A 23,732-nucleotide genomic window follows, 5' to 3' on the forward strand; every position below is an offset into this window, starting at 1 on the left:
TAGCCACTTATGAATCGCACTGCATCACTAGATAAAGTTATATTAAAATACCTGTTGACCTTTCCAACACCTGAAAAAATGCTCTTATAAGTATTTATAATATGATTTGTTTCATTGTCTATCATACTAACACTAGGCTCATCACAAACAATTTTAAAGTCTCTTTCTGCCTTTAGGCCTAATAGAGATTTTTGTTTATCATTATCTAAAATATAGAACAGACAATCTTTAAATATGTTCTTAAAAGAGCAAGGTATATAAATTTTACCAACAACATTAATAACATGTCCAGTATAGCTAGACAATGAAGTATTTGTATTTTCAAGCATATTATAATCAATATTTAAATTTTTAAAATCACTACTGTTCAATATGTTGACTTTACTTCCAGTATCAACTTTTAAAATACTCTCTTTACCATTAATAATAATTTTTTGGAACCATTTTGAACTGTTCGTATTAATTTCATTAACGTTCCACACTAGCACCTGTTCATCAGTTAAATCAGTGTCGGAATTACTACTTCTACTATTGTTATCATAGATTTCATGGACTTTGTTGTTATTATCAGGAGAAAATTTACGGTAGTGTCTTTTTTTGTTACACAAAGAACAATATCTGAAAAACGCAGGACACTTACACCTAATATGCTGACGTCCACATTTATAACACTGAATATAATGGTTACCTGCATTTTTTAAGTAACTTTGTGGCTTGTAGACTACTCCTTCTCATACTTTGGACCATACCTTGACTGTCCTGTAGATCCATGTCTGCTTTCTTCATTTCTTTTCTTCACAACACTAACACTTTCACTTTCTTTGGATATTTCACGTTAAGTAACAGCACTATTTTCCATAACCCTATAGATGTCTATAGCTTGGGCTAGTTTTAAATCAGCACATTGTTATAATTTTTCTTAAATTCGTAGATCATGTGTACCCAAAACAATCCTGTCCAAAATTAAAGTATCCTTTTCTTTAAACTCACATGTTGGTGCTAATTGTTTCAAGGCAGTTACAAACTGATTGATACTTTTATTTTGTAATTGATCTCTTTTAAAGAATTTAAAATGTTTATAAATTAAATTCTTAAGAGAGTTGCAGTATGTGTCAAACTTACACAAAACAACGTTGTACTTCTAAACATCTCGATCATTTTCATACTCGAAGGTATTGAATATCTTTAGCCCTTTATCTCCCATCTGATTTAGGAGAATAGCGATTTTTATGTAGTCTGGTTTTACACTTTTGCCGGAGGCTGTTAAAAATAACTGGAACTTTTGCTTCCAAAATTTCCACTCGTGTGAAATATTATTTCCTTGGAAACTAAACGGTTGTAAGCCTTTACTAATATATGTCTTCTTGATTCGAGTACAGTATAGCTCCTTTACTTACGTATATTTTTTATAGGTTTTTTCACAATCACCGGCTTTTAACACAACGTAACCTATCGTCACTTTTCCGCTGCCACCATGTAATGTTTAGCTCTTTAGGACTGTGGGACATAATATACTACTTACTAACGATATTACGATAGCTTTTATTAAGCTTTATTAGGATATCTAAATTAACATTATTATTCATGTTCACTCACATGGAGTCCCTAACCTAATTGTGTTGTCCATGTCTGGTTGTCATGTCACAGCTGTCACGTGTGGTTCCGTTTACCAAGTGCAACGTTGCCAAGTATATGCGTACATGAGAACCATACATAACAGTAGGGAGATCCAATAGAACTATTGGCTGCAATTGTAATCCTCCCTTATGTACCTTGGTTAGGCCGTAACGTTTTGGACATCTTCACGATATCTCTCTAGGTATAAGATGTAACTGATGTTCTTTCTTGACGTATGAGGCTTTGATCTTGGCTTTTGTTACTTTTTTTAGATATGTTGTAGGGTCCGACGGGATTCTTTGATATGTCGTATCGTTTAGGATGTCCTCTATTTTTGCTTCGTAGTCCTGAATATTCATTACTACCGTGGCGTTGCCTTTGTCAGCTGGGAGCACGATGATTTCTTTGTTGTTCTTTAAATTATTTAAGGCTTCTTTTTCTTCGCGAGTAAAATTTTTTTTTGGTTTAATTATATTATATTATATTATATTATATTATATTATATTATATTATATTATATTATATTATATTATATTATATTATATTATATTATATTATATTATATTATATTATATTATATTATATTATATTATATTATATTATATTATATTATATTATATTATATTATATTATATTATATTATATTATATTATATTATATTATATTATATTATATTATATTATATTATATTATATTATATTATATTATATTATATTATATTGTATTATATTATATTATATTATATTATATTATATTATATTATATTATATTATATTATATTATATTATATTATATTATATTATATTATATTATATTATATTATATTATATTATATTATATTATATTATATTATATTATATTATATTATATTATATTATATTATATTATATTATATTATATTATATTATATTATATTATATTATATTATATTATATTATATTATATTATATTATATTATATTATATTATATTATATTATATTATATTATATTATATTATATTATATTATATTATAATATATTATATTATATTATATTATATTATATATTATATTATATTATATTAATTACAATAAAATAGTAGGACAATATTCCAAAAGTAAGGCTGGGTTGGAAAATCTACGTAGAGAAATGAAGACAAGACTCTCCCCAAACTAAAAAAAACACCTTTCGACATGTAACAGGAAACGACAGGATATCATATTCTAAGTTGTAAGATCATTCACAAACTAAGATAAATTTCATTAGTACAGAAATATTCATTTCACAAAAAGTAGAGATTTATTATTGCTAGCCTCTAATTTTGCAGAAATGTCTCATATTCTATCAAATTCAAATATCAAATAACAATCTTAATTATAGAATAAATAATTCTTTAAATATTGTATTTGTTTGGTAACAGACAGAAACTAAATTATTTGGGTAAATTAAATTAAAATTTATAGTTTTTATACTTTGGGTTATAAACATATTTTTTAAAGAATATTTATATCGTTTTTTAGACAAATATCGTCATCAAAGGGATAAACAATTACCCTATAACCCACAAAACAAGTTTAAATTATCACAAATTATAAGATCACAAAAATTACTTAGTGAGAAATCCTTAAACGGGAATTTTGCTTCTGCAAGTACATCAAAAACTCACTATGTTCAACCAAAACCTAATTCCATAAATACATCTCCCGTTAAATTTGGAACATATGATGACAACCGCTGGAAAATTATTAAGTTGGCTAATGACGTGAAAGATGATGGATTTCACTGGGAGTAAGTATTCTACACCTTAGGGAAAATGCTTTCTAAGAGAGCTAGATCTCTTTAAAAATGGCGCTCTAACACAGGTTAATCCAATTATCATCAAAATGATTGTCTTTGTAGTGATAACATTGTAAATATTTATTTAGTGCAATGTACCTCTACCTGGAATGGTACTACTCTTCACCCGGAAGTTGTCCCTATCTAAAAACTAACGTGATTTTTTTTGTGATCATATTGCTCACAGTGAAAATTAGTTAACTGTTTTTTTTTAAATAAAAGTACTAAATATTTTGTTTCTTATCGAGGTACTAATAAAGGTTTATTACAAAAAAAAGATAAAAAATAACATTATAGTCATAGGTACCATGAAATGAAAATAAAAAGAATCCAATAAGCTAAAGATGACTGTTATATCTAGACGTTGTTGGGATACGAACTTTTTATGTTGGGTAAACAGATTCATAGTTGCAAAACATTTTTTTAGGTACTCACTATATAAGGTAAGCCTATAAACGTGATTATTTCCAAAGGAACGCCTACAGTACAATCATGTTCATGTGAACATTTCTGGATATTGATGCAATTGGTAATATCTAATACTGTTTCATTAGAAAGAAATAATCAGCGGCTGTCAGTGTAGCAGCAGCCTTTGTGATTTTATTATATATGTTTTAAGACTTTATTTTAATTGTTTAAAAATCTTTTATTAAAACATTTCATGTACTTAACATTATGTATTTATATATAACTGAGTTTTAACCTGCTTTACAATATTCTTGCATTTTTTTAATTCGGCCACTTTTCTTCGTCACTGCATGAGGTTTTTGGATTTGAGGTTATTTTCTACATCGTCAATCCATTTTTATGAAGCCTTCATCTTTTTTTCTTTGGTTTTTCATGTCTGGGTTACTTTTACAGTTCAATTATCCGGCATTTTTTTCTAAATGAACAAACTGGTGTAACAAGAAAAACAAACCCTGAAGTTATTTAATAATTCGTAATAGAGTTTTAAATTGTATTACTTGCGTTTTGAATTAAAATTAGGTCAACAACGAGAATGTTATCTTAGAAGAAATAATTATTAAACATGTCATGTTATTTCATATTATTGTTCTTGTTAACAGACCTTGGAGAAGGTGTATTTAAGAGCGTTTAGTGAATTCAGCTGACTGAACCAACAGCTAATTTTGCTGATAGTCGTTATGTGAGGCTTTTTTTTCGTCTTTATAGAGGGGGGGTCTGGAATCTTCAAAAGATATCTCAGTCCAGGACGCTGCCTGACTAACTTTAGTGCATAATTCGTTCTTCGTAATCCCGGCGATAGTTCCCGAGGTACTTTAAAATGCCCTCTCGTCGCCGAGTCTACGCCGAACGCTTACCTGCTAAACCAGACCCTCCTCTGTCATCCAGCGATCCGAAAGCGGAATGGCCGCTGTAAGGCAGGCATCACTTCCGAAGCACTACCTTTATACATTCATTCTCCATTCATACACATCCACACTCTATTCATCAGCAAGGAGGCTCCCTGTCTCGTTCCAAGTAGCGCGTAGAAGACACTCATCGCTCCTAGTTCGGCATAATTCCCAGATGGGCATTTCCTCCTTCCCCACAGCCTGACTCACGCATTCTAACTCATACAGTTTGAATCACTTTTCTAGCTTCACCTTTCAGCATCATCCACTCTTACCTTTAGCGTTGGTCCAGCTGTCTTTTTTCCTCTTCCTTTTTCTTGATCACTGCACGGATATAGCTGTGTATGTTAGTCCAACCTATTTATTCATTTTTCAATTATTCTCTCAATCATTTCTCTCACTGTAACTAAATTCACACCTGTCTCTTTCTCCATTCTGTTTCTTTCCACTATCCATCTGCTGCAATCTAATATCGTATGTGTCACAGTGACCGAGTATCCACAGTATAGGCATTCATCTGTATCAGCCGTTATGTGAGGCTGCAAAGCCGCGACTTATCCCAACTATCCTTTAAAGCCGCGACTTATCCTTTAAAGTTTGTATTAAAGTGAAAAGCAATATCTGTCTCTTTTTGCGAAAACGTTGATCTGAAACCCAGTTGGATCAGAAGAGTAAAATCTCAACGCCACACCAGTTTCGACTTTACAGATCTAACATTGTGTGCATTAATTCGTCTAGCTCTTGGTTCATTTTAATTTTCTACGTACCATTAGCGATACACTGGGTTGTTTTAAATATCTTTCGTAGTATTTTTAGTTCAACCATTCATCCTTAAGGTTTTTTTAAAGCGTGCTTTTATTTTTTGACTGACTGGTATGAAAATCTGGAGGCATATTCGTAGGTATGATTTTCTACGTTTTCTCTTTTCTACGATTTAGGCCAGCAGCAGATAGCAGCTTTTCGTTTCGAATCTATAGTTTTTTTCTGTCTCTGTAAGATGTCCCGCACTGTCTTGGAACCATCCCAGTTCATTGGTATAACTTAAACTTTTAAAGCGTATACTCAGCGTATTTTCTGTAATTCTTATCAGTACTCTCATCTCTGCCGTATCTAGTAGCCTTTGCGTTGTGGCTGTGTCGGGTCTTGTTTCTGAGGCATAAGTCCCATTATTTATCCCCTTCCTGTGTTAACGGTTTTGATGATCTCATCGATGATCAAATTGGAGAGCATGGTGCTCAATGAATCTCCTTGTTTTATTGCGCTGCCTATTTTTATAGGTTCTGTGAGTTGTCCATCTATTCTGACTTCCATTTTGTTGTTTTGGTAGATGTTTTTGATAGTTTCTATAATATTTAGGGTAACTTGTTTTATTATACAGAAAATAGATTACATCTTTGAGTCTTACTCTGTCAAACGCTTTTTTTGGGTCAATTAGATAAAGAAATACTGGTCTATTATACTCTAGTGATTTCTCAGTAATTTGTTTTATAACGAATACTGCATCTGTACACGATCTTCCACTACGAAAACCTACTGTGTTAGTACCATTGTACTTATATGCAAGTCTCATGAATATTGTCGCCTTAGTTTCGAAGATATTTACTAGCTTCCATAATTTATCTCAACTATGTATTCTTATAAGGATATTCCCATTATTTTATAATATTTCTCACGAGTGTTAAGATTTAAAATGCTCTTTTATTTTGCCGACAAGAATACATTCTTTGGATTAAAACGTTTACATTATTTATTATGTTAAAGTCGTGAGGATAAATCAAAGACAGTGTTAAATTATCTTTACCGTACCACCTGATGATCATTTGCAAAAAAATATAATATACTCAGATTTATAGGGTAATGTCTTTAGAATAAGTATTATGATTTGATAAAGTAAATTTATATTGTCCACATTTTTAGTACCACTTTTTATCAAGCAAGTAAAGGATTATAATTAGTTTATTGTATATACTGTGGCCCAAAAGTAACGCACAAAAATCATAATTTTGTTCCTGATTGAGTTTGGAAAAAACACAAAAACAAGTCGATTTTTATTTTATTGTAAATTTTGTTGTTGTAGATCTGGTTTTTTTTTATTGTGTTTGTTAAAATTTTAACGTTATCAACTTTTTTTATAAAACAGCCTATATTTATTGGAAGAAATGAATAGTCCTATAGACTATTATACTAGAAATTATCCCATTAAACTTGAAAACAAATTAATCGGCTTACACATTGTCCGGATGTAAGCTACGGGCATTTTGAACATTTAAAGTGATTTTTAAAATTATTATTCTAATTGGTCTTAGTAAATAAATTTAGCTATTCATTGAGTGTAAATTGATTAATTTATCGTTTTAACAATTTTTTCTACCAAACTTGGTATGTATAAATTATTAGGAATAACATTAATAGTCCTATGATAGGTACACTTGGAAAAACATGATCAAAATTAAAAACAAATGATATAAAAACGACATCTGGTCACTATTAAATAAAATGTTTAATTTTTTTTTAATGTCATAAACATTAGTCATTCAGCCACTTGCAAAATGTTCAAAATTACCACCATTAACTATCTGATACTGGCTAACTCAATATCCGAATCGATCAATGATTTTCTGAATTATATTAGGAATTTTTAAAATTTATTCTCTTATAAGTTGTTCCATCTATTCGATGTTCTTCTTTTTCTTTTTATATATACATGACTCTGTCTGTTTTTCAATGTGCCTCCAGTAAGTTATCGTTCCATCGTTTGCGTGGTCTTCCTACTGATCGTCTTCCTATTGGGGAACCGTCTTTTGCCGTCTTTACTACTCTATTTGTTGTCGTTCGGCTTATATGATCGTTTCATTCTACTCTTTTATTTCTTACCCAGTTCTTGATATTCTTCACCTTGCATCTACGTCGTATATCTGTACTTCTAACTCTGTCCCATATTGTCTTACCATCAATGTCAGGTCTTGTTTCCTCTGTGTCAGGTCTTGTTTCTGCCGCGTATGTCATTATTAGTCTGATGACCGCAATGTATTTGATCTGCCGTTCGTTTCCCGATATTTTTATTTTTCCATACTGTTTCATTCAGGCAGCCTGCGGCTTTACAGTGTTGAACACTGCCTGGGGTGTTTGCGGGGTGGATTGAGCAGCTCTACGGTTACCACAGCCGGTCCCAAGCCCGGATAAAATGTGGAGGATGATTGGCAAGGTTAGAAACGTACAAATCGTAAAACAAATACTGCTTAAAGAAATAATGTACAGTCTCTCTTTGATGTTGTCTGACCTATTTACATAGACGTTGCTTTTTAAATAATCCCAGAATTTAAGCACTAAGAGGGTTAAATCCAGAGGTAGCCATTCAATAAACCTTTTGCTACCCATCCACAGATTTGGAAATAATTTTTAAAGATATTTCTGAACATCTTTCTAAAACCTAACCAAACCTAAAATAAATAAAATCTATCCAAATCTAACCAAACCTAATCAAATTTTAGCAAATTTAAACTAGCTACACAACCTTGTTCGTCCCGTTCGCTCTTACTTCGTATCTCATCTTCTTTCGAACCGATCTAATTTTGTTGTCGTTATATCGGTAGCCAATTCATTACTTGAAGTCAGATCACAAAAGATATTGCAGTTTCGTATCACTATCAGCGTTATCAAATAGATAATAAAATTCACTTTTTAAACAAGAATTGGATTTTCGACTTCTCGACCATATTTCAAAATAATGAAATTATCCAAAAGAATTACAATTTTCAAAACGTTTTCGGTCCTATCAGACCATCATCAGTAGAAACTTGAGCATTTGCAAATAGATAATTTCAAATGTAATAAACCTTTGAATTACATTTTAAATGTAAAAATTTAAATTAAAACGACATAATTTCGATGATTTATTATTTAACCGAAAGGGAACATACTGACCAAACTATGGTTTATAGCCAAACACTAGGATTTTTCCTATATAAGTTATTTCAATTTGCTTATTTTAACATTTTTAAGCAATACTAACGCAACTTTACACATGATATTAATTCTTGAGCATAATTTTAACTTTAGAATAATAATTATTTAAATTTTTTTAGGTATGAAACTGAAAACGAAATAAAAGGAGAAGAGAATGCCCAAATTTACAATAGTGGACGAGAAAATGAAGCTATTAGAACTAAAGGATTTTATCAATATACAGGTGCTGATAATAGAATTTATAACGTAGAATACACTGCTGATGAAAACGGATTTATACCAAAAGGAGATCATCTACATCCTACCTTACAAAAAGCGATTTTAGAAACATTAAATAGAGATTTAAAAGAGTAATACTTTTATGTTTTTATCTTAATATTTTAGTAATTTATTTCTTATTTTAATATCAATTTAAACTGAAATCACAAATGTATATAATATAGTATGTTTAATTGAATGTGAAAATATATATTTTATACATATTATATATACCTCTTACTTAATTCCTGTAATATACACATTTGCAAAAATGTAAGAACTTTAGACTCATTTCACTTAAGTAAGTTTCGGACCTTACCAACAAATAACTATTAGACACAATTCGACTTCATTCATGATCCTTTTAGAGTGATATCATGATTCTTACATCTTTATCAATTCGGTACTCTTTATTGTAGAACATTTTGTACTTGACAAATACAAGGGTCCTACAATTAGAAGTACCTATATTTCAAGATTGTCATAAAGGGCACTCTTTCTTTTTGCAATTACGACCACTTTCTCGCACTTTAGAATAACGCACTATAAGATTCGTTATTTAATAATATCATTTCTCCAAGATAATTTTGAAACAAAATATATTGCGAATTCCAAAATTTGAAAGCCAAAACTTTGCCAACGGTGTTTGCGTGTTTGGTTGTTTTCACCTGGTACTTGTGAAGTGGTGGACGTAAATTTTATCTACTATTTCGCTTATAGTTCCTAAGCAGATACATAAAACGCTGCGAATATTACAGGTGTTGTTATTTTTAAATTGCTTACTGGCAAATGTTCATGCATAATCTATATACGTTGCTTTGTGATATTTTCAACTCTTCTGCTATTTGGTACCTCTAATTTTACAAGCGAACAAAACGATTTTGTTTACTTTTTATTACCGAATACTATACTCTTCCATAGATAATGGAAGAAAGTATTAATTGAAAATTAAAGTTATATAATATATTTGGTGATTGGATATTGGTATATTGAAAAGAAGAATAAATATAAAAGCTGTTAAGAAGAATAATATTTTAAATTGGTGGAAGCTGATAATTGGAAAAAGTAATTTCACAAAAACAAGGATAACCGAGGCTGAGAACGAAGACATTGAGTGGTGATTAAAATCTTTATTTTGGAGAACATTTTCATTTAGGCATTCAGTAAAAGCAAGGTACAAAATTTTGTTAATATAATTTAGTTAGTATCATAGGAATTTCAATTTTAAAGATAGTTTGTTTAAAATTTACATTGTCTATATAATTTAATTAGTTTCATAAGAATTTTAATTTAAAGATAGTTTATTTTAAATTTTGCATTGGTTATGTTAGATATATATGTGTGTTTCATAATAGATATAATAAAGATAATTTAAAAAAGTACTTACAAACTAATTCTTTGAGAACCGCGATAGGAACCCTATATATCGCTCCTTAAATACAAAAGCACCACAAGTCAAAATAAGCAAATTGTACAGGAGAGGCATTTACAAAAATAATTTGGATTACTTTATGATTTTTGTATAAACTATGTGTATTAGGTAGATTTTGTTGGTACCAAAAGATGCGTAATTAAATAGCCTATATCAATAAAGCAATCTTAACCATAGCTCGAATGGACTGTCCAAAAAAAATGCAAATAAGTTAGTTTTGTATATAGACTTTGTCGTCGATAACATTGAAATTTTAAAAATTAAACCACCATAATTAGGAAAATTTGAGTTTTATTTTCGGTTGTCAACCTTACAAAATGTAAATTTATTAAAAAAAGGCACATACTAACTTATTACATACTAAACTTGCTAAGGGAAAACAAATAATTGTTAATTTTATCATGAGATCATCAATTAATATTAATATTTAATATTACCTATAGTAGTAGATAAGAGGAATAAATTTACGTTAAAAACAAAACTTAACCTTTTAAGCAAAAACCTTTAAGAGAAACAGAGGTAACTTTATCTTAAAATAGTATTATTAGCAGTTATAGTCTTATAAAATAAGGCACTAAGGAGAAAGACACCTTCAAAATAATCATTTCCATGATCTACACTAATCACAACCGTATGAAGCACATAAACGTGGTTCTTACAAAAATATTTTTATAAAACGTTTTCTTAAAACTACATTGAGCGTAATGCTCGTAAAGGATAAAAAAAAACTTAACGAAAACATTAAAAATCAGTTAACAACAGTAACTTGTGCACTAATTTAGAGATTATCATAAAAATATTCATAAAATCTTGGCACTACGTTTTTTTGGATTAGCTTTAGAATGCCTTGCTTCTTTGCTTCAGGAACTGTAAGCTTTTCAGTGTAAAGTTGGTTTAGAGTAAAATTATTATCAGATCAGGCACTGCCGTTGACTTCGTGCGGCGTGTTCTCGACGTAGATACCGACCTGAACTCTTCCTCTTCGTAGGAACTTTTAAAGAAAAATATGCCATTGCTTACTTTATCCGCCTTCAGAATCTTTATATCGGCCTATTTGAATTTATTGCCATCATCATCTATATTGTAGTTTCCTGTATACAGAGGTTTGAGGTCAAAAAAATTCTCATGTGTCAGTTCTTCAACAGTATAAGGCTTTGCAGTTTTCTTTGCTGTTTTAATCAGAGTGATATACTGGTCTGGAACGTAAATTGGAGATGATTTCAATGCTCTCGTAATGTTACGTTGGATGACAGAATGAACAGAGTCTCCTTCGTTTTGGGTGTGCCCTTTTACTAGGAACTTATGAGTAATACTCTTGATGTTTGGCAATTCTTGAGTTGCGTATTGGTACATTGCCAGCATGAATTTGTTCTTTTGTTGGCCACAGCAATTATCGCTATAGAAAGTGACATCACAAGGTTCCGTGACATTGTCATTCAATTTTCTAAGATACATTAGAACACAGGAGCCAATTTCATTAATACCTCGGGCTCCTTCTCCCTCGTGCCATACAAAACAAGTTGTGTCCTTTGTACCGAGCTCGGTTACTGTGAAATTAAGTAGATTTAATTTAGACGTATAATAGAAGCTCGACACATCACCACGTGGACAAGGCATCACCACTTGGAGGTCGTACACAGCCACTACGAAGGTATTACTCACAAGCTCTTTATCTCTATCTTTTTCAGCTCTAGCGAGAGTCTTTTGCTTCAGGTGCTCGTCGTAAGTTTCTTGTATTAACGATTTATCTTCAGCGTTTTGGTAAGCCATGCAATCTTCGCATTGATCCTTCTTGGGCTGCCAGAAAGATAAGTTAAAATCATGTATAAATATGTTGTAGTATACTTGATATGAAACGTGTGGTCTACCTTCAGATTCACATTTGTCTACGTAATGTCGATGTAGTGCCGCGACTGTTAACCCGCCCTCAATATACTCCCGAGTCGATCGCGACCTACAGTAATGACTTTCTATGCGGGGTATTGAATTGATGTGTGCTTTGACACCATCGGTCAGCTCTGAGTCTAGTGTCTTATGGTTGTTATGTTTTCCCCTGTTATCTTTAAGGTGCACACCAGTTTCGGACTATTTTTTGACAACGGTTCTGATCATAGTGTCTGAGATTGCAAGGGTATTCATGAAGAATACTTTACATACCCATATTATTCCGAGTCAGATAAAATGAGTGATTGTAATTTTTGCGACTGCTACCTTCACGAACGTATCTATATTGTGGTTCTACCTTGGTCATGTGATCTTGAATAAACTGTCATTGGATTTCCAGATCACCGCACTCCCAGAACCTTTCAAAGATGTGTTTTCTTTCTTCAAACGTAAACTCTGTAGAACATTTTAATTTACATTTATCGAAACATACAGGACCCATTTTTTTGGCATCATAAACTTTCTTAGACTTGGACATAGAAGTATAGGACATACCTTTGTTTTTCAATAGCTTGCTCTGGTTTCGTTTCCATAAAAGCGGTTCTGCTTTTCTTTTACGACACCTACTGCGCGATTCATCATCAACACTAGGAGACTGCTCACCGATGCTAGATGGGTGCTCGTCAACGCTAGGTGGCTGATCGTCAACTCCGGGTGATGGTGAATTAATATTAAGTAACTTCTGGTTATCCACGGCTGATTGCGGAAAGTCTTGAATGCCAGGTAACTGTGCTTGTGGTTGTTGTTCTTCATCGGAATCTGACTGGGCTTTGCGGTTTTCACAAAATAGATCTTCATACGTAGGATCTTTGACACTATCATCGGATGAGAAATCTTTTAGGTTATTTGTAGAACTGGAGCTACTTGAAGAACTAGAACTGGAACTGCTCGAAGAGCTAGAAGATTCACCAGAGGAAGAATCACTGTCTGAGTCTGTTTCTTTAATGACTAAAGATGGTTTATTGAATATTCTGTGATTTGGAGGCGTTGCTTAAATATCTTCGTTATTTTCAACGCAGTTCAGAATGTCTAAAGATAACTGACTGTCCGGTAGAGAGCTAATGCTATTAGCATCATATTCATGATAAATAATATTGTCAGTCTGAATGTCAATTGAATCCAGTTCACTAGGTCGTATTGTTGAAGAAGATTGCTGTTCATCTCGAGGGTCATTTATTGGTGGTATCATGTCCAAAATACGTTGCGCTCTTCTTGCCATTCTGAAAATAAAAATTAATTATAAGTACCTACCTGTATCAAACAATTTACTTTCTCGTAAATAGGCGTTATAATGTATCTATATGGGTAAGTAAAATTTAATTGGTTTTAAGATTTCTAAATTATTTTGTTTAACCCATAAGATTACTCCAAAAACTACAAAAACTTTCCGATAAAACAACAGTAAAACTAAAAATTGCTTTTTAATATATAAAATAAAATCTATTTAGAGATCACTTTCAAATACAAAGATACCATATTTCGAAATATGTAACTTTAGAATAAAGAAATAAGAAAATAATTCTAATTATTTTTTGCAAAACTAACATAATTCAAAATATGGTAGTATTGTATACAAAAATAAGAGAGAATATAAAATTTATAAACGAAAAACTAACCTATTTTAAAATATTGTACTATTGCACATAAAAATGATAAGATACTTACGTGTATGTGATCTGCAATACGAATGTATTTTTGAATGTGGCACTTTTGAATATATAATTTTACCTGTCTTTTAGCAGTTTTTTGGAATGTGTTAGTTTTTCATAAAAAATGCGTGCATTCGTGCCAAATATCTGATGGCAACTGAGGATGTGGTAGTTTTGCACGAAACTCAGTTACAGAAACGGTACAAAACAAAACTAACGTATGTGGGTTTACGGGTGCTTTTGATCATAAAACGACGGCTGGTTGAGCGAAATATTAAAGTTTCATCGGTTAAGATGCATTTTATGCAAAAAAATCAGTTTTGATATTTTTTGGAATGTGTGACTTTTGTATTTAAGGAGCGATATATATATATATATATATATATATATATATACATACATATATATATATATATATATATATATATATATATATACATATATATATATATATATATATATACATATATATATATATATATATATATATATATATATTTATATACATATATATATATATATATATATATATATATATATATATATATATATATATATATTATTAAAAAAACTCTCATTGCTCATCATTCACAAATAATAAATCATAACAATACATATATATATATATATATATATATATATATATACAAACAACACAGTTTATTAGGGTTGCAGTCAGAAAATTGGCCAGGATGTTAATGAAACACTCTTATGACTATTTGTCTAGCTTTCGGAATGGTTTTATTCCTTTTTCAAGACACTGTAATAAGAAAAAGTGTAAATATTTATAAAATATCACAAATCTTCAGTGCAACTTACTAGTCGTTGAGATTATTTATAAAAGCATAGATACTCAACATTAATAACACACACATAAAATATAAAATAGTGGACAAAATACATTTTAAAATTCTTTAAAATTTAGGTAAAAATAGTAAAAATTTTGTTGTCATCTTTTACTGGTGTGTTTTAACTCTGGCACATAGAGAACAAAAAGAAAAAATCCTATGATTAAAAAGTAATTAGGTGTACTTAATATCATATTTCTTTTTAAGAAATACTAGAGGCCCATTTTAGGTGATTTTAATTTTTAAATCTGTCTTAATGGTATGCAACATGTTATGCATATAACTGTAATTTGTGTAGGTACGGGTGCAGGTAGATATTAATTTTATTTTGGATGTTTTTCCAGTAAGTAACAATAAATGTTGCTCAGTTTATCTATGTCTGACTTTTTATTGATGCAAGATGTACTCGATTTTATGGAACACATTTCCAAGAAAACACGTTTTGAATGGTTCTTTTCCTTTGCCAAAGAACAGGAATCCTCGAAATTAAATTCTTGTTTCAACGTTAATGCATGTTCTGTCAATGCACATGCATTTATTTTTTTGGTTTTTATATCTCTACGATGTGAGATCACCCTACTGTGAAAATTACGAGATGATTCTCCTATATATATTTTGTTACAATTATTACACGGTATAGAATAAATAACATTCGATGACTCCTGTATTGTGAAAGGATCTTTTGTTTTTGTGTATAACTTCGATACCGTTTTCACATTTTTGGTTGTAATTTTTAAATCACTAACATTTTTGAAGATGTTCATTAGCTTCGGTGTCAAAACTGGAATGTAGGGTAGGCAACCATAAGTTATTTGAGATGGTATCACTGATGTGTTCTGTGTCAATGTTAATTGTCGGACCTTATTGTTATGAACATTTTGGTTGTCAGAAAAATTCGAAGGAAAAGGAGAACCGAAAATGAGTTTATTTAACAGCCCTATAGGATAGGAGTTCTCTTGTAATATAGATCTCAGCTTTTTTAGTCCCTTGTCTCTGAACTCGATGTGTGACAAGTTGATAACCCTAGTTTTCAGGGCCAAAACCAAATTTGTTTTGGTAGGAAAGGAATCATATTATCAGCCTCTCTCTCAACCGTAAACTTTAGGTGTTCACATTGGGCGTTAAAGGTGTTTAACACATCAGTTACTTTGTTTTCAGGGACTGATAAAATCAAATCATTAACATATCGTTTAATAAAAGGTCTGTGAAAAGGTATCTTTTCTTTACACGTTGTTATAAGTTCATCCAAAACAAAGTTACATAGTATGGGGGATATTTTGCTGCCCATTGGAGTGCCAAAGATTTGTTTAAAGAAATTGCCATTGAATAAAAAGATGTTAGAGTCAAATATAAATGTTAAAACTCTTATGAAATCATCTAAGCTGATCTTGGTATGCGGAGAGATGCTGTTCCAATTATTTTTGATGCTGTTAAGAATAGCATCTAGTGGTAAGTTTGTAAACAGTGACACAACATCTAGACTAATCAGTATATAATTATTCGGAACTTTAACATTGTTAATGAAATTACTAAAAGTGAAAGAATCTCTAATATAGAATTCATTGGATTCGTTATAGGCAATTGTGAGGATATCTGTGAGGTGTTTAGCAAGTTTACTATTAGGAGCATCAATTGAAGAGACAATAGGTCTCATTGAAATAGTGGGTTTGTGAACTTTAGGCAGTGTATAAAACCTGGGTGCAACTGCATTGTAAATTTTCAAGGATTTTGCAACTTCTGTTGTTATGGATTTGGAAGAAGCTAAATCTGACATCAGCTTGTTTGCCTTTTGTTGGAGGGTGCACACCGGACTGTTCTTAAGTTTGATGTAACTTTTTGTGTTATTTAATAAACTATTACTTTTTTCAATGTAATCATTCTTATACATTGCAACTGTTACATTTCCCTTGTCACTCTTAACAATGTAAATTTCTGGATGTGATTTTAAAAATTGTTTACACTCATTGTATATTGTGTTCAAAAAAAAGTCCTTCTTTACTTGTTTTGTGTAAAAAGTTAGTGATAACATTAGTGCTTTGAGATCTCACAATGTCCTTCTCTTGAAGTTCTACACCAGAAATAAGAAACTCAATATCTGAGAGAAGAGAAGACATTTTGAAATCTCTGGCACTAGGATATAGGCAAAATTTTGGACCCAAAGACAAAAGTTTTTTGACATTATAAGGAAAAGTGATGTCAGTTAGATTTTTGAACCATTTTTCTTGAAATGTTATTTTTGAAAATTGATCTACTTTTATTTTGTTAAATTTTTTGATGTTGCTATTTTTAATTTGGAAAAAAACTTTATTGTATTTAATTTTTTGTCTTCTATAAAATTCTTGTAGTAAAGGAGCAGGTAAATGCTGCTCTAACATATTTTTTAATTGATGTAATTTCTTTTCTATGTATGTAATATCATTTATTGTTACTGAAATTTCTAAGTTTAAGACTTTGGTTTTTAAATTTGAATTTAAGTTTTGAATTTTACTACCTAATTTACCTCCTTTATGGTGTAATAAGTTATTGATGTTAAACTTTCCATTCTCTATGTGTCCAGGAAAACAAAAATTTTTTCTACATTTCAAAAGGAAAATCCTTCTGTTGTTGAGTGATGCAAGCTTGATGTTGAACTTGGCCCATTGTTTAAGGAAATCTACGCTAGCAGAACCATATCCTATCCGGATGTTCTCAAAAAACCCCATCATGTAAATACAAGAATTACTGGATATTAGTGACTGTCAATATAAACAAACAACACAGTTTATTACGGTTGCAGTCAGAAAATTCAGAAAATTGGCCGGGATGTTAATGAAACACTTTTATGACTTTTTGTCTAGCTTTCGGAATGGTTTTATTCCTTTTTTAAGACACTGTAATAAGAAAAAGTGTAAATATTTATAAAATATCACAAATCTTCAGTGCAACTTACTAGTCGTTGAGATTATTTATAAAAGCATAGACACTCAACATTAATAACACACACATAAAATATAAAATAGTGGACAAAATATATTTTAAAATTCTTTAAAATTTAGGTAAAAATAGTAAAAATTCTTGGTTCTTTTCCTTTGCCAAAATACAGGAATCCTCGAAATTAAATTCATGTTTCAACGTTAATGCATGTTCTGTCAATGCACATGCATTGTATCACTGATGTGTTCTGTGTCAATGTCAATTGTCGGACCTCATTGTTATGAAAATTTTGGTTGTCAGAAAAATTCGAAGGAAAAGGAGAACCGAAAATGAGTTTATTTAACAGCCCCATAGGATAGGAGTTCTCTTGTAATATAGATCTCAGCTTTTTTAGTCCCTTGTCTCTAAACTCGATGTGTGACAAGTTGATAACCCTAGTTATTAACCCAAATTTATTTTCATCTTTGATGGATGTTGAGAATGAAAGTTTATAAAACGGTTACTAAAACAAGGTTTACGATACCACTCCGTCCTTAGCATGCCGTCATTGTCACGATGGATTAGCATGTCTAAAAAAGGAATCATATTATCAGCCTCTCTCTCAACCGTAAACTTTAGGTGTTCACATTGGGCGTTAAAGGTGTTTAAAGCGTTAAAGGTGCACCTGCACCCGTACCTACACAAATTACAGTTATATGCATAACATGTTGCATACCATTAAGACAAGTTTAATAATTAAAATCACCTAAAATGGGCCTCTAGTATTTCTTAAAAAAAAAATATGATATTAAGTACACCTAATTACTTTTTCATCATAGGATTTTTTCTTTTTGTTCTCTATGTGCCAGAGTAAAAACACACCAGTAAAAGATGACAACAAAATTTTTACTATTTTTACCTAAATTTTAAAGAATTTTACAATGTATTTTGTCCACTATTTTATATTTTATGTGTGTGTTATTAATGTTGAGTGTCCTATTCTTTTATAAATAATCTCAACGACTACTAAGTTGCACTGAAGATTTGTGATATTTTATAAATATTTACACTTTTTCTTATTACAGTGTCTTGAAAAAGGAATAAAACCATTCCGAAAGCTAGACAAAAAGTCATAAGAGTGTTTCATTAACATCCCGGCCAATTTCTGACTGCAACCCTAATAAACTGTGTTGTTTGTTTATATTGACAGTCACTAATATTCAGTAATTCTTGTATATATATATATATATATATACATATATATATATACATCTAGCGGTTAATCTGAGCTCCGTTCTAAAACGGTATCATACTAACTCCAGTAGAATATACACCGTGTATATTATTATCTAAGTAGCGCTTTATTTAGACTCCGACCAACATGTAGATTAAGTGGACTCCACAACAGGATAAATCATTTGTGGGATCCGTATTTACCATTTCGCGTACACTTCTAATCTTCTGAGATTTTGCCAATAATTGTATTAGTAGTAGATTTTCAAATTTTACAGCTGGTACATTTTGGAACTTGAAATTTATTTAAATATCCATCAATTTAGTCATGAGGAATTTCAAGATTATTTGGCTAATGTAGTTAAATATAAATTGTTAACCGACACATAACTTTATTTTACTTTTTAGTTTTAATAACAAGGCGGTAATTTATATTACTTGTTTTATATATTTTTAAACATAAGAAAGTGTCTATTATAAACGTGAAAAAGTTAAGTTTCCATTTTTATTAATTAGTATTTTTTATTAAAAGGCATTGTCACTAAAACATTTAGTTCATAAATGTACGTACATCGGATAGAGTAATCGTGTAACAGTTTATGAAAGTAGAAGCCCCTTCGGTAGGATTATAATGCTTGTTACCCTATTAATATAATTAAAGAAAACTCAAACAACAGGGAGATCTTTGTAATTTTTGGATTACTGCAGTTTATGGCATGCAATGTTTGTTTTATAGCGTAGTTGAATTTAAACTACAATAATTTATAATCAATCTTTAATAACATACTTTTTTACTGTCTAATTTCAATAGATATGTCGATTTTTAATTAAAATATTTAATGCATTAAAGTCGCGTAGAGATTTTCACTAAACATTTAATTTTAAAGCTATTATTATAATAGTCCACAAAAAAGTATTAAAGTCTAGGGAATTCACTATCCCACTATGGATTTGTTTTATAGATTATCGTAAAGCGTTCGACAGAGTCAAATGGATACACTTATGACTGATACTAAAAGAATTAGGTGTACAACAACACCTAATTTTGCTTATAACTGAACTGTACGAACACACTACTGGACCATTTAAACTAACATTAAAAGAAGATTGAAAATCAAAATGAAATATAAGTATATGGGAAAATTTTCTCAAACGATATTAATATTAAAAGGGACTTTAAAGAGAATCTGACAAAGCATGCTAAACCTTAAGGCGACTAAACCACACAAAATGGTTATTTGAGAAAAATTATAGCTCGTTCCAGAAAGAATTGTAAATATAATAACATTAATGTAGATTAAGAAGAAACGCTGAAGAAAAAATCAGTAGCGGTTAGCCTAAATAAAGAAAGGCAAAAATAAGATGTAATTTGATGTTTTGAAAAATCAGATCCGAAAACTGTATGAAAAACATCTCATAGTATAGACATAGAGCGCGGTGGTGCCTCTACCGTCTGGCGGCCTATATCGGAAACTTTTACTACCATTTGACTATTTGTGTACAATTTTGTGTATGGTTAAGTGGCACACCACAAAATTTTCTCTTTTGTTCAACAATTAAAATGTATTGCTCTACTTCTAGATGTTCCAATACAATAAAGGATAATAAACATAAAGCACAGGGTAAAAATTTTTATTATTTTTTCTGCGCTAGTTATTATAAACACATAAGCTATACTACAATTAAAAACTATGACCACTATGAAAAAAATACGGTAGACTATGACTACATTTGTGCTTTAGCACTATAGTAAGAACAAGATAAAAATCTTAATTCCTACATAATATAATTATATTAACGAGAAGTTAATAAAACTTTTGTTCGTTATCAGTAAGAGAAAGCGCATTTCAGAATATATTATGAAAAATGTTGTTGATATTACAATATCAGATGATAGGAATACAAAAATAAAAAACAACTTACCTTTTCAAAACTTCATTTTATCACGAAAAATTTAAAAATTGCAATGTAATTGAACCCATTTTGCGAGCTATAGTTACATTGATACTTATGTGGCAATTAGCTGTAAAGGTCATTAGTCTTTCGCGTCGTATCATATTTTCCTAATATTTTTTGTAGGCAAGCGGTTTAGTTTGTGTAATATAATATCCCCAATTCGTCTCATAATATTTAGTTTTCAAAACAGCTGTTAATAATTCGTTCACATTTTTTAAAGCTCTTTGCAGTACATTTGAAAATAAGTCGACAGTAATATACTTTATTAATTAGTTTATTAGGTAAGCCTAGTTCTGTCATGGTATTTCATAGTTTTATTCTTATGATTATATCAGTGTTTGTTTAAAATCTATAAATAACTAGTTTAATGTTTTTTTTGTATTCCCAACATTTCTAATTAACTTCCTAATAGTCAATAATTGATTATTCACTCAATCGTTTTAGGTGTATTAGAAAAAATATTGTATATCCTAATAATTAATAAATATATAGCTTATATATAGCTTATATCGCTATAGTTTGTGCAGTACATTTTATTATCCCTTTTGTGTATGGTATGCTTTTCAGCAAGTTGGTACTTGCTTTTACTTCTAAATTGACAGATCAGCTGTTTAACTGCCTGTACTGAACTTTCTTCTTCATTTTGCAAATATATATAAAATTTATAAAACTCTGACATACCGTTAATTAAAATATTGGATACCCTATACTATTCAATGAACGGAAATACTAAGATCACACGGGGAGAATCTGTCTCTATCTAATTAGCCTTTTTCGGTCCATCTTTGGACATAGGCCTTCCCAATCCTTTTCCATTCTTCTCTGTATGTCGGTATTGTTATCCACCTAGAGCCCACGTGCTTCTTGATATCATCTGCCCATCTCATTTGGGGCCTTCCTCTGCTTCGTTTATATTCCCACGGTCTCCAACTTATAAGAATTTTGTTCCATCGGTCTTATTTTTGTCTTATATTGTGCCCGGCAAATCTCCATTTCAATTTTGCAACTTCTTGTCTAACATCCCTCACTTTTGTTTTCTCTCTTATCCACTCGTTTCTCTTTTTATCCATTAGTCTTATGTGCAACATTTGTCTTTCCATTGCTCTTTGGGTTTTTATGGTTATGTCCATGTTTGCTTTTGTAAATGTCCACGTTTGAGAACCATAAGTTAGAACAGGGAGTACGCATTGATTGTATACTTTAGTCTTAAGATGCTGTGGATATCTTTTGTTTTTAAGAATGTAGCTTAGTTTGCCAAATGCCGCCCATGCCAGTCTAACTCGTCTTTTTATCTCTGCTGTTTGGTTTTCTTTGTTACGTTTTATAGTTTGACCCAGATATATATAATCCTGAACTTGTTCTACTTCATCTTGTCCGATCCTCATTGTGATGTTTTCATCTGTATTTGTTATAATTTTGGTCTTGCTGTAATTCATAATAAGGCCTATCTTTCCAGCTTCTACGTCCAGTTCTTTCATCATTTCAAATAATTCTTCTCATTTATCTGTTATCAATGCGATGTCATCAGCGTATATTAGATGGTTCAAGCGTTGTCCACAAATTTTTATACCTTTTTCTTCCCATTCTAATCTTTTAAAAATATCTTCCAGAGCCTGATTGAAAAGTTTCGGTGATATTGTGTCACCCTGTCTCACGCCTCTATTTATGTGTATTGATTTTGTTTATTCATATCCTTTAATTGTTGTTTTGGCTTCCTTATATATATTGGCTATTAGTTCCGTATATCTGTGGTCAATTCTGCTGTTAATCAAAGAACTGTTCACTGCCCAATGTTCGACACTGTCGAAAGCCTTTTCGAAATCTATGAACGCTATATATAGAGGAATATGGTATTCATCTGCTCGTTCTATAAGTATTTTCATACTTAGTAAATGGTCACTTTTGCTGAATCCCTTTCTAAAACCAGCTTGTTGGGTATCCATCGAATTTTGTCGTCAATCTATTGGTTAAAATTTTTGTTGGGAGTTTATACATTACATTGAGGAGTGTTATGGGACGGTAGTTTTTTATATCTGCTTTATCCCCTTTCTTGTGTAGGATAATGGTTACGGATTCCTTTCAGTTGTTTGGGATTCTTTTTTCTTTTAATATCTTGTTAAAAAGGGAATGTAGAGTGTTAATTACCACTTTTCCACCATATTTCAGCATATCTGCAGTTATTCCATCTTTTCCAGGCGATTTGTTGTTTTTCATTTCTTTCAATGCCTTCTTTATTTCTGATTTGCTTATTTCTGGCTGTAGCTCTGAGTTGACATTTTTTACTTTAGCCTTAAGTTGGTTTTTAATTGTTTCTAGTGGTTCCTTTTTTGTTTTATATAGTTCTGAGTAGAAATGGTGGATAATATTTATAATGTCATCTTTAATGTTTGTTTCTAGTCCGTTTTCATCTTTTATTTTGTTTATTTCACACTTACCTAATTTCGGTCTTAAGCATTTCATATTTTTGTTGTTTTGTATTACTTTTTCTATTTTTATTTCTTGTTCTTTTCTCTTATTTTCTCTTATCATTCTGCTTATTGTTTTATTGATTTCTACATATTCTATAGCTTCCTTCTTTTATCCATAAGCTTCTTTGTTTCTGTTGATATATAGTTGTTCTTTTTTAGATCCTTTTTTGCTATTTCTTTTCCTGATGTAATCATCGTTGCTGTAAGTATGTTGTCTATTTCATCTATATCTTTGTCATCACTGTCTAATTTTTAAGTAAGTTGTTCTTTTAATAGGTCTTTGTATATCTCTTTATAT

The 23,732-nt window shown here is 30.6% G+C and overlaps 1 protein-coding gene across 1 annotated transcript in view; it reads left to right on the forward strand.

Moving 5' to 3' along the window:
* Window positions 1-9,257, forward strand: part of LOC140447698 (uncharacterized) — a 39,679-nt gene extending 30,422 nt beyond the window's left edge. Inside the window, exons 3-4 of the mRNA XM_072540497.1 lie at window positions 3,118-3,385; window positions 8,874-9,257. Of these exons, the coding sequence (XP_072396598.1) occupies window positions 3,118-3,385; window positions 8,874-9,108 (503 nt within the window). The 3' untranslated portion in view covers window positions 9,109-9,257. The remainder of the gene's footprint in view (window positions 1-3,117; window positions 3,386-8,873) is intronic.
* The last annotated feature ends 14,475 nt before the right edge of the window (window positions 9,258-23,732 follow it).

Source organism: Diabrotica undecimpunctata, chromosome 8 (genome assembly GCF_040954645.1).
Source record: "Diabrotica undecimpunctata isolate CICGRU chromosome 8, icDiaUnde3, whole genome shotgun sequence".
In the NCBI taxonomy this organism is placed as follows: domain Eukaryota; kingdom Metazoa; phylum Arthropoda; class Insecta; order Coleoptera; family Chrysomelidae; genus Diabrotica; species Diabrotica undecimpunctata.